Source organism: Dendroctonus ponderosae, unplaced genomic scaffold, assembly GCF_020466585.1.
Source record: "Dendroctonus ponderosae isolate FM_Combo_2020 unplaced genomic scaffold, Dpon_F_20191213v2 Dpon_F_20191213_10, whole genome shotgun sequence".
NCBI lineage: Eukaryota > Metazoa > Arthropoda > Insecta > Coleoptera > Curculionidae > Dendroctonus > Dendroctonus ponderosae.
This window is the reverse complement of record NW_026017111.1, coordinates 3,412,241-3,423,121: the sequence shown is the minus strand read 5'-3', so window position 1 is coordinate 3,423,121 and position 10,881 is coordinate 3,412,241. Positions and strand designations below refer to the sequence as shown.

The window sequence follows — 10,881 nt, the reverse complement described above, 5'->3', positions numbered from 1 at the left end:
TTTATTCGAAGTTTCTCAAAAACCATTCGAGCCACAGAATTCGTTTTGGCATCGTTGGATAGAGAATTGAAAAGTCGATTCAGTCGTAACAACGTCAGTGAGGAAATTCGAGAAGTTTTGACCCAGAAAGCGAAATTTGAATATCAAACACTTAGGTTCAAGTTTATGCCAAAATTTCATGTTTTCCGATCCGTTTTTGCTCATATCTCGGAGGCAAAATGAGCAAGAACGCTCATTTGTACATCATTCTAGAGATAAATAAATGGCCTTTCTAGAAGGTGAACCATGGATGAGGAAATGTTGGCAGTTTTCTCAAAAAAGGCTTGAATTCAAGAAGTTTTAGATTTGCGTGGTTTTTTTTTTAGTTGCAAAATCCACTTGAACATGACGCTGGTTTTTTCGAGGTTTCTCAAGAACCATTTGAGCCAGAGAATTCGTTTTGGCATCGTTGGATAGAGAATTGAATCAGGGGGTCATGACCCCCCCCTGGATCCGCCCTTGCTAATAGACGTCTCTAAGCCACGAAAATATAACATGTACAAGCTCAGAAGATTAGGACCAGAAAATCAAGTAATCTAACATCAGTGAATGGAGGAGCCTTTTGAGGATTCAACTGGTTTTAGGCAAAATAAAAAAATGTCAATTTTGGTCCAAGCCCTCCCCATAGTAACGTTCTAAGCGCGAAATACAAACATTCCCCCATTAGACTCCAACAATGTCGGCCGAAGATACTTCATGGGTCTTTGACTCGCTGGTAGCCTTTCTGAACGGCCCCATATGGAACGCCCCCCTGCAAAGCTTCGTTGAAGAAAAATCGCTCAGTAAGTGGCCGCTCCGAGCCTCCTTAAGTCTCCCCTTCCGCATTAATCCCTGTTGCAGTCTTCGAGCCAAACGCTCCAGATAATGAGCAATACCAGGCAATTTTCGAAGAATTCAAAAATCTGGTAGGTCAATTCGTTTAAGAGCCACAATCCTTTCATTGGGGCGTTCTTCAGGTGGACTTCATGCTGGGCACCTTCATGGAAGACATCGGAATCAGCGCCCAGCAGTTCCAAGAAGCGTGCGCTGAAGGCAAACGCTATCCTGCCTCATTCGAAAACGTAAGTCTAAAACTGATCCTGCTGAGGATCTTCTTGCACGTCTTCCTGCGTTGGCCTTAGAACATCTTCGAGCAGATCTGGGCTGCCAACGATTTCCAAATGTTCGTGAGAATGATGACCGAGCGCAATGTGGAGCTGCAGCTTCAAGCCTTGGAGCTGATTGAGCGCAAGTATGGCATCACTCCTCAGTCGTTTGTGCCCAAAGGGGGCGAAGCTGAGCCACAACCAGAGTCAGCTTCGGTCATAGTGGAGCGGGAGTCCAAGCTGGAGAGGGAGATTTTGGAGGAGGTTGCTAAGTAAGGGTTTGAAGGAGGCCGTTGTTGTTAGTTGCGCGAATTATTTGAATGTTTACTGGACGGTGCTTTCTTAAAAAAAAAAGCCAATCTTTTACAGCCTTTCGCAAAAACCGCGAGTTAAGTAACACTTTCACCCATTCAGCTGAAGTGTGTATAAAATCCATATTTACGAAAAGTTAACTAACCACTTTAAACCCAGACGCTTTGCTGAAGAAGCCCCATCCACATCTGCAATGGAGATCGAGGAACTAATCGAGCAAAAGCCCATTTTGCAGCAAAAACTCAAGGCAACTAGAGGTAAGCTACGGTTATTCCCATTGAAATCGTTTTGAACCGAAATTTTGCAGTGACATTCGTGGACGAAACCGTGGACAAAGCGCCAGAAAAACCCGCCAACTTCAAGCCCATAGAGGCAAGTAAACCTTGCTAAAAACCACCCTTTGTGTTGCAAAAACGCCGATTTTAGGTGGACGCTTCGGAGCTGAGGAAGCGCCAGGAGTACCTGCGGGCGCAAAGAGACAAGCTGGTTGCCATGAAAAAGGAAGCGCGTCAAAAGCAGCTAAGCAGCGAAGCTGCCTCGAAGGCTAGAAACCGGCCGAAGTCAGCCAAAGCAGCTGAAGCTGTGCTGAATGGGGCTAAAGGCGGCATTCGGGCCAGCGAGCTGCAAATCCGCAAAACACTCGCGGAGCGCTTGAAGGCCGAGGTTATTGAGAAACAAGGGAATTAGTCGCTTCGGTGTTCACTTTCATCTTATATATATTTACCTAAATATAACGAGTACATATTTTATATTACAACCTTCTCAAAACATGGATTTATTGCAGGAAACGGAGCTGAAAATGGTTATGATGTGGCTGGTATAAAAATACAAGGGCGCATCTGATCAAACAAAACATGATTCGTTTAAGAATAAATCGCCTTCAAGACCACGGGAAAAAAAATTAAATGCAATTCTAAGACATACCAAGCAAGTAAAATGATACTGATTTTCCTACCAGTTTGGAAGTAGATTCTAGCAGGTTTTTTCTGGCGTAGAAAAAGTGCAACCCCAATGTTTTGGTGGAAGTTTCGGAATGTTCCCCTAAGTTCTCCGATTCACTTGACTATACAGGGTGGCCATTTTCTGCATTTGTATGGGTAACTTCTACATTTTTAACGATAGAGAATCCGTTAAATGGGCAAAACCGTTTTCAAAATTTACGTACCCGACTTGGTTCCTGAAATGTCCTAAAAACGCAAGAAATCAACACTTTTTTAATTATCATATAATTCGTAAACTGCTTAAATTAGAAGAAAAGTTAAAATTGTCTTTGGTAGAACTTTTTGCGTTGAATTCAATAAACTAGCACTCGTTGTCATAGTCAACTTGATTTACGAGATAAAAAATAAACTTGTTTTTTAAATGGTAATTATAGAATGAATTTAACGATATAACTGTTTGTATGTTTTTCTCCTTTTGCTGCCGTAAAACTTCAAAAGATAAAAAATGTGTAGTAGGCTATGGAAACAAGAACTATACTATCACACAAAGCACAAAACAAAAATGAAATAATTAACAGACACAATCACGTTTATTGGGCTAATGAAAATCATCATCTAATGGAAAATAGGCGGGATCAACGTGTCTTTTTTGTGAATGTCTGGTGAGGCATTTTTAGTGATAAAATGATTGATCCATTCTTTTATAATCACAATTTAAATATGGAAATATATTTACATTTTTTACCAAATGAACTTAGACATAGTTTTCCGTTAGCATCGTATCGAAAATTGGCATATTTTCAACATGATAGTTCACTCACGAGTTGATCGTGAAGATGCCAAAAAAATGCTTGGACGTAAACGGAAGTCAATTTGAACATTTAATTTAAACGATTCATTATCGTTTTGTCCTTTGTGTGATAATATAGTCCTTGTTTCCATAGCCTACTACACATTTTCTATCTTCCTTTGAAGTTTTACGGCAACAAAAGGAGAAAAACATACAAACAATTATATCATTAAATTCAGACAAAAATAAAACATTTAAAAGGCCCACAGCCAACTATGATACCGAGTGCTAGTTTATTGGATTCAAGGCAAAAAGTTGTACTGAGGGCAGTTTTAACATTTTTCTATGTTAAGCAGTTTACGTAAAAAGTGATAATTAAAAAAGTGTTGATTTTTTGTCTTTTCAGGAACCAAGTCGGGTACCTAAATTTTGAAAACGGTAATGAATAGGCTATCGAATTCTGCCCAATTTTGCCCATTTAACGGATTCCCTATCTTTAAAAATGCAGAAGTTACCCATAGAAAGATTCAGAAAATGGCCACCCCGTATACACAAAGTTCGTCTTTTTTCTGATTTGAAGTAACAATTTTTTTATAAAAACTTGCGTGTTTTTCAATGCGCTCTATCAACTAAACTTAGAGGGAGGACTGCAAGTCCTATTAACACAAGGAACAGTTTTCCACGCATAAAGAAAACATGTACTGTACATGGGGAAAACTTACGGGAAAACTCACAATTTTCAGCTTTATACAGGCATTTGTTACACTAGAACAAATCAAGAGACCAATATAGTGAATACTATTTACACTGGATGTACAAGGAAAACGATTGAGAGGCGACAGAAGAGCGGAAGCATTAAAAATGAGGGATTATGTACATGGTACATGCATGGAAAGTGTTCGTGATACATCTGTCTGACACGCCCTCAGAGCTACCTTGACTTGTCCGAGATTGCTATCGCCTCTCTTGCTCCCCTTTACCCTATAAAGAGCGATTGATGCTTACGCATCAAGCGCTTTCATAATGAACCATAGCGTAATGATGAATTGACAATATATACAACTCTTAGCTATTGACATTTCTGAAAACTGATCTAGAGTGCACCACCAAAGTCAACACTATTACAGGGCGGGCGATTTATACAGTCCCCTTCACGGATTCTACCCACACTTTTTTGTTCACATTACAACTAATGGTATCTACCTTTAGATATACCGCTTATGCTACGTAATTCACAAATGCTGTCTAGTTTTCCCGTTGTAGTCCTTCCGATTCGTAACTATTAACACTGAGTAACTGTTTTTTTAGAGTCCGAGGTGTTGCACTATTGCTCCAGCTCACCTAGAAAACCAAACGACGATGTTCAGTAACAGACAGATGTGGCAAGAGAAAACGGTTTAAGTGAAAGGGCCAGTAAGAACTACACTGGGATGCTTGACGATTTATTTTTGCTGTTCGTTTAAATATGTGATTAGGTTCATTTTTTCGCGTCTTTCACTCACCTCCTGGCTGACGCAATTGAGCGTTCCCTAGGGAACTGGATAGGAGCACTACGAAAGGCGGGGCCGTTTGCTCGTGGATTCCTCACCACCGCCTCCTCCTCCTCCCCCGCCTGCGTCTGTCGTTTCTTCATCTTCGTCCGAATCGCCGCCTTCGTAATCCACCAAACCCTAAAACAAGAAACAAAAATTCCTCAAATAACTGATTTTCCTAAGGCGATTGGGATGGAAGCGATAGTTTCAGCCTACATTTATCTAGTAATAGTGAATTGGCCACATCTTACCCATACCCGTTTGAAAAGGGAAACTTTTCCGTCGCCGATCGCTTGTGCGTTTACTGTGGGCGCTTCCGTCGAGGGCGTCGGCGTTGCTGCCGTCGCATTGTTGTTAATTATTGGCTGTTGCGCTTGTATCGCCTTTTGCGACGTCGAATTGTTGTTAGCCTGCAACAATGGCAGCATCAAACAAAGTTTCAACTATTCTGATTTATTTTCCTGACTGCGTGTAATTGTTATTATATTCTTATCTTTCCTGGGTCTCAGTCAAAGTGGGAAGTAAAAATTTTGAATATCGTTTATTTCATTACGATTTTACAAAATTTACACAAACTCATAATTGGTAAACATTAACGTTCTTTTAGGTCTTTGCCTTCTTGAAACCTTAAAGGCAAAGACCTAAAAGAACGTTAATGTTTACCAATTATGAGTTTGTGTAAATTTTGTAAAATCGTAATGAAATCAACGATATTCAAAATTTTTACTTCCCACTTTGACTGAGACCCAGGAACGATAAAAATGTAATAGAAAGTTTCAACTTTTGTTGAATTTATAAAAATCTCACCTGTTTGCTCGGGCCGTTCGCCTCAATCGCATTGGCCTGCTGGGTGGCCGAATAGAGAACCCGTTTGTCGGCCGCTTTACTCCCTATGCTTTCCAAGTTGGATTCTAGCATGGACTTTTTTTCCAACACTAGAACAAACACGCCGTTTTCCTATCAATGGATCACTTCACTGTAAAATTTACCCCCTATGCTTTCCAGGTGCGAGTCCAGCTTTTTCGAGTACTCGAAATTATCTGACATACATTCGGGTGGATCAGTTGAGGAGTTGAGCACTGAAGAGCCGTCATCAAAGTCGTCGTCCTCATTGAACCACATCTCCTCTTCCTCCTCCATTTGGCGTTGGTCGCGCCGATACCGACTGTTCCGCAGTATCGAGGGAACGCTGAAAATGCCCGGATTAGACCGAGTTTTGCCAGTCGCAAGCCGAAAACGTACCCGTCTAAGCTATTGCGCTCCTTGAGCTTATCCTGGTGCTGATCGTAGCGCAGCTTCAATGCTTTGAATGTTTGCACATAGCAAATGTCGTCCAATCGCCGTCCATAGTTTTCAACCACATGCGAGCAGAGCGTCTTTATGTCCTCTAGTTTGATAAACTCAAACATCTCGATGATGGCAGAGTCCAGAAGGTTGTAGCGGCCCTGGTTGCGGATAAACGCGTCCACAACTGGCGCAAACAAGTTGCCTTTGATGATGTAGCGATTGTAGAACTCGTCCTTCAAGGCTATCAGCTTGCGCATGAATCTACACATGAACAATTGCACAATACAACTCCAATAAGTTTAAGCGTGTAAAACGTACCTTAGGGCGCAAAGGACGAGGAACTTGTGCGTAGATTTCATCAGGACGAGGATGCGCCGCAGTAAATCCCGATTTAATATGCAGTTCTTGATGTGGTACGTGTGATGTTCCACGCAAAAGGACAGCAGCTCGAGAATCAGGCCCAGGAGTTGCACGTTGTGATAGTCCTCCTTTTGGGGAGTGTCGTTCTCCGTGTTCTCCAGTAAGGGGCCTATGGACGAAAGCCAGTCCTAAAGAGACCCGATGACTTGAAAGGACAGCACTTACTGATCAAAATCTGTACACTGTGCTTGTAGAAAAAATTGAGAAAGTCCGTCTTCTCAGACTTGTTCACTGAAGCCAGCATGTTCTCCGGGTCCAGCAGAATTCTCAACACGCCCATCAGCTGCACGGCGCCACCTAGCTCGGGATCCGAGTCGCATATCATTTGGTCGACGATGATGTTGAGAAGAATATGATCCTGGAAAATGTGCGTCGCAGCTGCTCATTACGGACGTAGAGTTCATTCATCCACTTACCACATCTGTGTTAGTTGCGCGCTGCAAAGTGAACTCTCTGACCACCGACGGTGAATATTCCACAATGTAAGTCAAAATGTCTATGGACGCTGTCTTAGTTTTCTGATCGTCTGTAGCTAAAGTGATTTCCAACGCTGGTAGAATTCCTAAAGAGCTCAGAGTCTTATAGAAGGTTTCCTTGCCAGGAGGCTGGAGATTCTGGGAATAGTTGCAAAACTCCTTCAAGAACAGCACCAAGTCGCGGCGCTTGGTAGTCAGGATGTTCAGGTCCGTTAGCATGGAGAATAGTTCAGTGAGGAACTTTTCGTCTTCCTGCACCAATGAGACAATTTCCACCTTGTTGAAAAAAATAAAGCTGCTCAACGTCGAGAGAAGATTCTCCTCAAACACTGAAGGAGTCGGCAGCACCACATCTTGTATGTACTGAACCCGAAATGTTTGATGGATCTTCGCCAGCAGTTCCGCGTTTTTAATCGGAATGGCTTCTCGGAATTTCGCTTGCTTCTTCAAGTATTCCCGGTGCCGCTTCGGTGTGGGCGATGACGGATCGTACTCGAGACATCCGACAACATCAAAGATCAGATCGTCGCTGAACATTGTCTCGAAGAGCGCGTTCTTGTTAAGCAAGAAGATATTTTTAAAAATGTCGTATAGATGATACAAGCGCTCGGTGCTCTCCAAGTCCTCACACATATGAAACACATTGACCAATTTACGAATGTATCCGTCGCTCTCGATCGCGGCCGCCAATTTCTCCTTCTTCATGGGGGTCGTTAAACAGTTGCTGATCAAATCGCTGATCTGCTCCAGCCGATTGAACTCGCAAGGGGGCAGTTCAATTGGTGGCGCCGAATCAGGCATGTCATCAAACCGTTCATCTTCAGACTCCTCCACAATGTCCTGCAAATGTGGACGGAAAATAATCTTCAAAACTGTTCAATTGAGTGCGGAGAAGGAAACAAGTTTAAGAACTGACTTTAATGTGTGAAACGTAAACAAGTACGGTGATGGTCAACTAATCCAAGTCAGCGTCATGCTCTGAAAGCTGATCACAAGCTAAAAAATTGTACTGGGAAAAAACCACGCAATTGAGGGTAGGAGCAGGAGTTTGGGGAAAAAATGTGACGTGCAGGGAAACACACGAAGTTACCAGTGGGCTTCAACTGGTAAACCTTAGCGTGAATGATTGATTTTAAGTGTGGTGACTAGAACTAGACCGTCCTAGATAAACGGGGTTGAAGAAGGGAAAGTGAACAGTACCTGAGTGATTTCCACTGAAGGGTCTTTGCCCTGAACATGGCAGATCTTCTCCCAAATTTCATCACAGCCCAGCTTTTCCTGAAAACTCAGCGCCAAATCGAAATTGTCACCTTCCGACCAGACAATTAGAGTATCCTGTTGCTTCTGGTAAGCAGTGTCCGGCTGTATTTTCGATTCAAGCAGTAAAGAACCATCGCTTTCGGCGCGCACTAACAGAGAGATCCCCTTTAGCCTGTCCACATAGGAGGAAGATACGTGTCCAGTGCCTCTGTCGTCCCATTGGCGGTCAGCATTAAGTGCATACAATTTCACTCTTCTCCTAGTGTCCGTCATGACTCTGGCTTAGCTTAATCCTTTTCGATGTACTGGCAAGTTTCCCACATTCCGCCTATAATGGAAATTAGGAAAAAAATGACATAATATAAGCAACACCAAACACTAGAATTTCAACACTCACCTTAGCCGATTTGAACACCAGAAGCACCAGCTTGTCGGGACAGTGGCACCGCTTGGAACAACCTCGAATATGTACGGTGTGAAGGATACTTTTTAGCCCCTTTTACTAATCAGAGCCTTTGTGTACACATCTCTTGGCACTCACACAGCAGTTTTAACCCTACACTGTCACAAAATCGCCACTCTCATGTACAAATCATTGAATTTATACGAGAAAATCGACCGAACAATGCCCGAAAATGCACCAATACATTCACTAAACGTGCTTTGGGTTTTATTAACAGACACAACATAGAATTGTTATCGCCATATTGAATTCACAACAACGCTCGCAGATGGAGTTTCAGTTCACAACAAGGGCAAACGCGTGGCAACTGCGCAACTTTTTCGCGGCAAATTTGAACGGAAATCCTTCATTCATCCCTATCGTCAAGTTTTTTTCGATTAATTGCTCGAATTTAGCGGGAGTGGACTTAGAAAGTCGGTTTTCAATCGCTGAATGGATGATCGAGCTAGGTAGCAAACCTAATGGAAAATCGCCTGGAAGGCCTGGTTGCCAAATGGCAACTTCGCGACTTTCCACAGCTAATGGGCGCCCTTGGGCGCAGCAGTTATAAATATCACGAACGTATTTACGGGTAAACTTTGGGAGTAAGCTGGGTTTTTGACAAGTTTCTGATTAATTAATTACACCTAATATTTATTTTACCAGCCAAAGCAGAGTGTAATACATTCACAACATCAAGCAAACATACAAGTTTTGCAGAACACAGTTTTAAAATACCTTCACTGTGATGCAGATATCAATTTTCAGTCGCTCTGTAAAAATTGTGAAAAGATTAGGATACTTTTTAAACCCTGAACAAGATTTAACAATAAAAGTTGTCCCCATGGGTATTGCCATCCTTTTCTCCCGAACACTTCGCTTCGATCGCGCTCATTGCAGTTGGTACCGGCGAATATTGCGTGTCATTTTCACTCCTCAAAGTTGGTTGTGTCGCACACGCTCGCAGTTGCAAATTTCAGATCACTTCACCGTTCGATTACTGTCAAACAACCAAATTAAAATTGTTTAAAATTGTCCCTAACGGTTTTTCAACAAAGGTAAGTGTTGCGACAGTAAACCCATCCCCAATTTGTGGACTCGGTCGCCCTTGCAGCCCTAGGGATCCCCATGGGGAAAATCCCCATGCACCGCCCAGCCCTAACCGGTCTAAACCGGATAAAACTACAATGAATCTCACAGAAAACAAAAATTTGTTTACAGAATCCAACATGACTTCCACCAACGTCTTCCAAGGCATGCACGGCAACAAGAACTCCAGTAAAGTAATCAAACCTCCCGGTGGTGGACATACGGACATCTTTGGGGCCCCTGATCCTCCAGTGAAGCGCGACTCTGGCCGAAATGCCTCCTCCATCACCGAAGGAACTAACGCAGGGGTTCAGAGCCCTGCAGCCCCTAAAGCGCCGGTGCCCCAGCCGCAGCCTCAGACGCAGCCTCAGCCCAAATCCGAAGCACCTGCAGCTGCTGGCCGGGTGCCACCCGGCGGCTTCTCTTCGGGCCCCTTTTGGTGATGAGTCCAGCTTTTCCCCTCACTAATTTTACCCCTTTTTCTGATTTATCGCTTAGGATGTGATAGGACGAATTTATGTAAATTGCATTTGCAGTTCTAAGACACCTGAGTGAGCTTTTGATATTTAATAAACAATACTGTTTTTATAGTGACCTGTCATTTTATTTACGTTCCTCACGGCCCAGTAGTTGCTTTAAATTGTGAATTTCCATGGAAATGCCAGAAAAGGGAGAAATTTAATTAGTTTTTGTCTCTGGGATACACGAAGCTTTGTCATTCTGAGTCACTGAGTCCTTAGATGAACCAAAGTCTGCGCTGACTACTAATCAGCTTCCCAAACAGTCTCTATGATACCATGAATGTATTCATTGTATCATGGTATGACCATCAACAACTTCCTGCTCGATTTAGGCGACTAATAAATGATTCATCCACGTTTCATCACCTGCGGCCCCGATAAGGGGGATTAGACAGAATTAAGCAATAAACGTTCCTTTGCTCTTATCGCTATAAGCCAATTGATAAATTAACTAAACAAATGTAGAACGTGGAGTGCTGCTCAACCTTTTCGGTAACTGTTATGCTTTGAAATGGTAAAATGAATGCATCTGCGATAGGCGCCAGCGATCCCCCAACGGACTCCTATCCCTTTTATGTGGTGAAACGAACCAGACTATCCAGGCGCCGATCTAGGTGAGCATTTGAATCGTATTTTGTCGATTTTAATCCCCAATCAAGAGCCAAATGGATTTAATTAAAGCAGCCG

General features: G+C 42.8%; 3 protein-coding genes and 1 long non-coding RNA gene across 5 annotated transcripts in view; 3 read left to right on the top strand and 1 right to left on the bottom strand.

Annotated features, from left to right (window-relative positions):
- The first annotated feature begins 515 nt into the window (after positions 1 to 515).
- On the top strand, positions 516 to 2,262 carry LOC109534859 (cilia- and flagella-associated protein 36). Its single transcript, XM_048662259.1, has 7 exons — positions 516 to 821; positions 880 to 944; positions 996 to 1,100; positions 1,161 to 1,396; positions 1,596 to 1,693; positions 1,744 to 1,808; positions 1,863 to 2,262. The coding sequence occupies exons 1-7, from the start codon at positions 716 to 718 to the stop codon at positions 2,121 to 2,123; spliced, it is 936 nt and encodes a 311-aa protein (XP_048518216.1). The 5' UTR covers positions 516 to 715; the 3' UTR covers positions 2,124 to 2,262.
- Positions 2,263 to 3,699: 1,437 nt separating this feature from the next.
- LOC109534860 (serine/threonine-protein phosphatase 4 regulatory subunit 3) lies at positions 3,700 to 8,877 on the bottom strand. Of its 2 annotated transcripts, none has more exons than XM_048662257.1 (11): positions 8,540 to 8,877; positions 8,083 to 8,470; positions 6,823 to 7,722; positions 6,572 to 6,764; positions 6,305 to 6,515; positions 5,942 to 6,247; positions 5,689 to 5,888; positions 5,507 to 5,634; positions 4,951 to 5,109; positions 4,670 to 4,837; positions 3,700 to 4,508 (listed from the first exon to the last, which is right to left on the bottom strand). In XM_048662257.1, exons 2-10 carry the CDS (start codon positions 8,413 to 8,415, stop codon positions 4,718 to 4,720), a joined length of 2,550 nt encoding a protein of 849 aa, XP_048518214.1. In that variant the 5' UTR covers positions 8,416 to 8,470; positions 8,540 to 8,877; the 3' UTR covers positions 3,700 to 4,508; positions 4,670 to 4,717. The 2 variants fall into 2 exon arrangements, with proteins under 2 accessions (XP_048518214.1, XP_048518215.1); XM_048662258.1 differs by having other exon boundaries at positions 4,957 to 5,109.
- Positions 8,878 to 8,945: 68 nt separating this feature from the next.
- LOC109534862 lies at positions 8,946 to 10,267 on the top strand. The gene is made up of 2 exons (XR_002171670.2): positions 8,946 to 9,642; positions 9,806 to 10,267. It is a non-coding gene; the product is annotated as an uncharacterized LOC109534862 (long non-coding RNA).
- Positions 10,268 to 10,596: 329 nt separating this feature from the next.
- The window catches only part of LOC125502850 (inward rectifier potassium channel 2-like), a gene marked incomplete in the record, with an annotated part of 2,037 nt that continues 1,752 nt past the window's right edge, over positions 10,597 to 10,881 (top strand). Inside the window, 1 exon segment of the mRNA XM_048662260.1 lies at positions 10,597 to 10,808.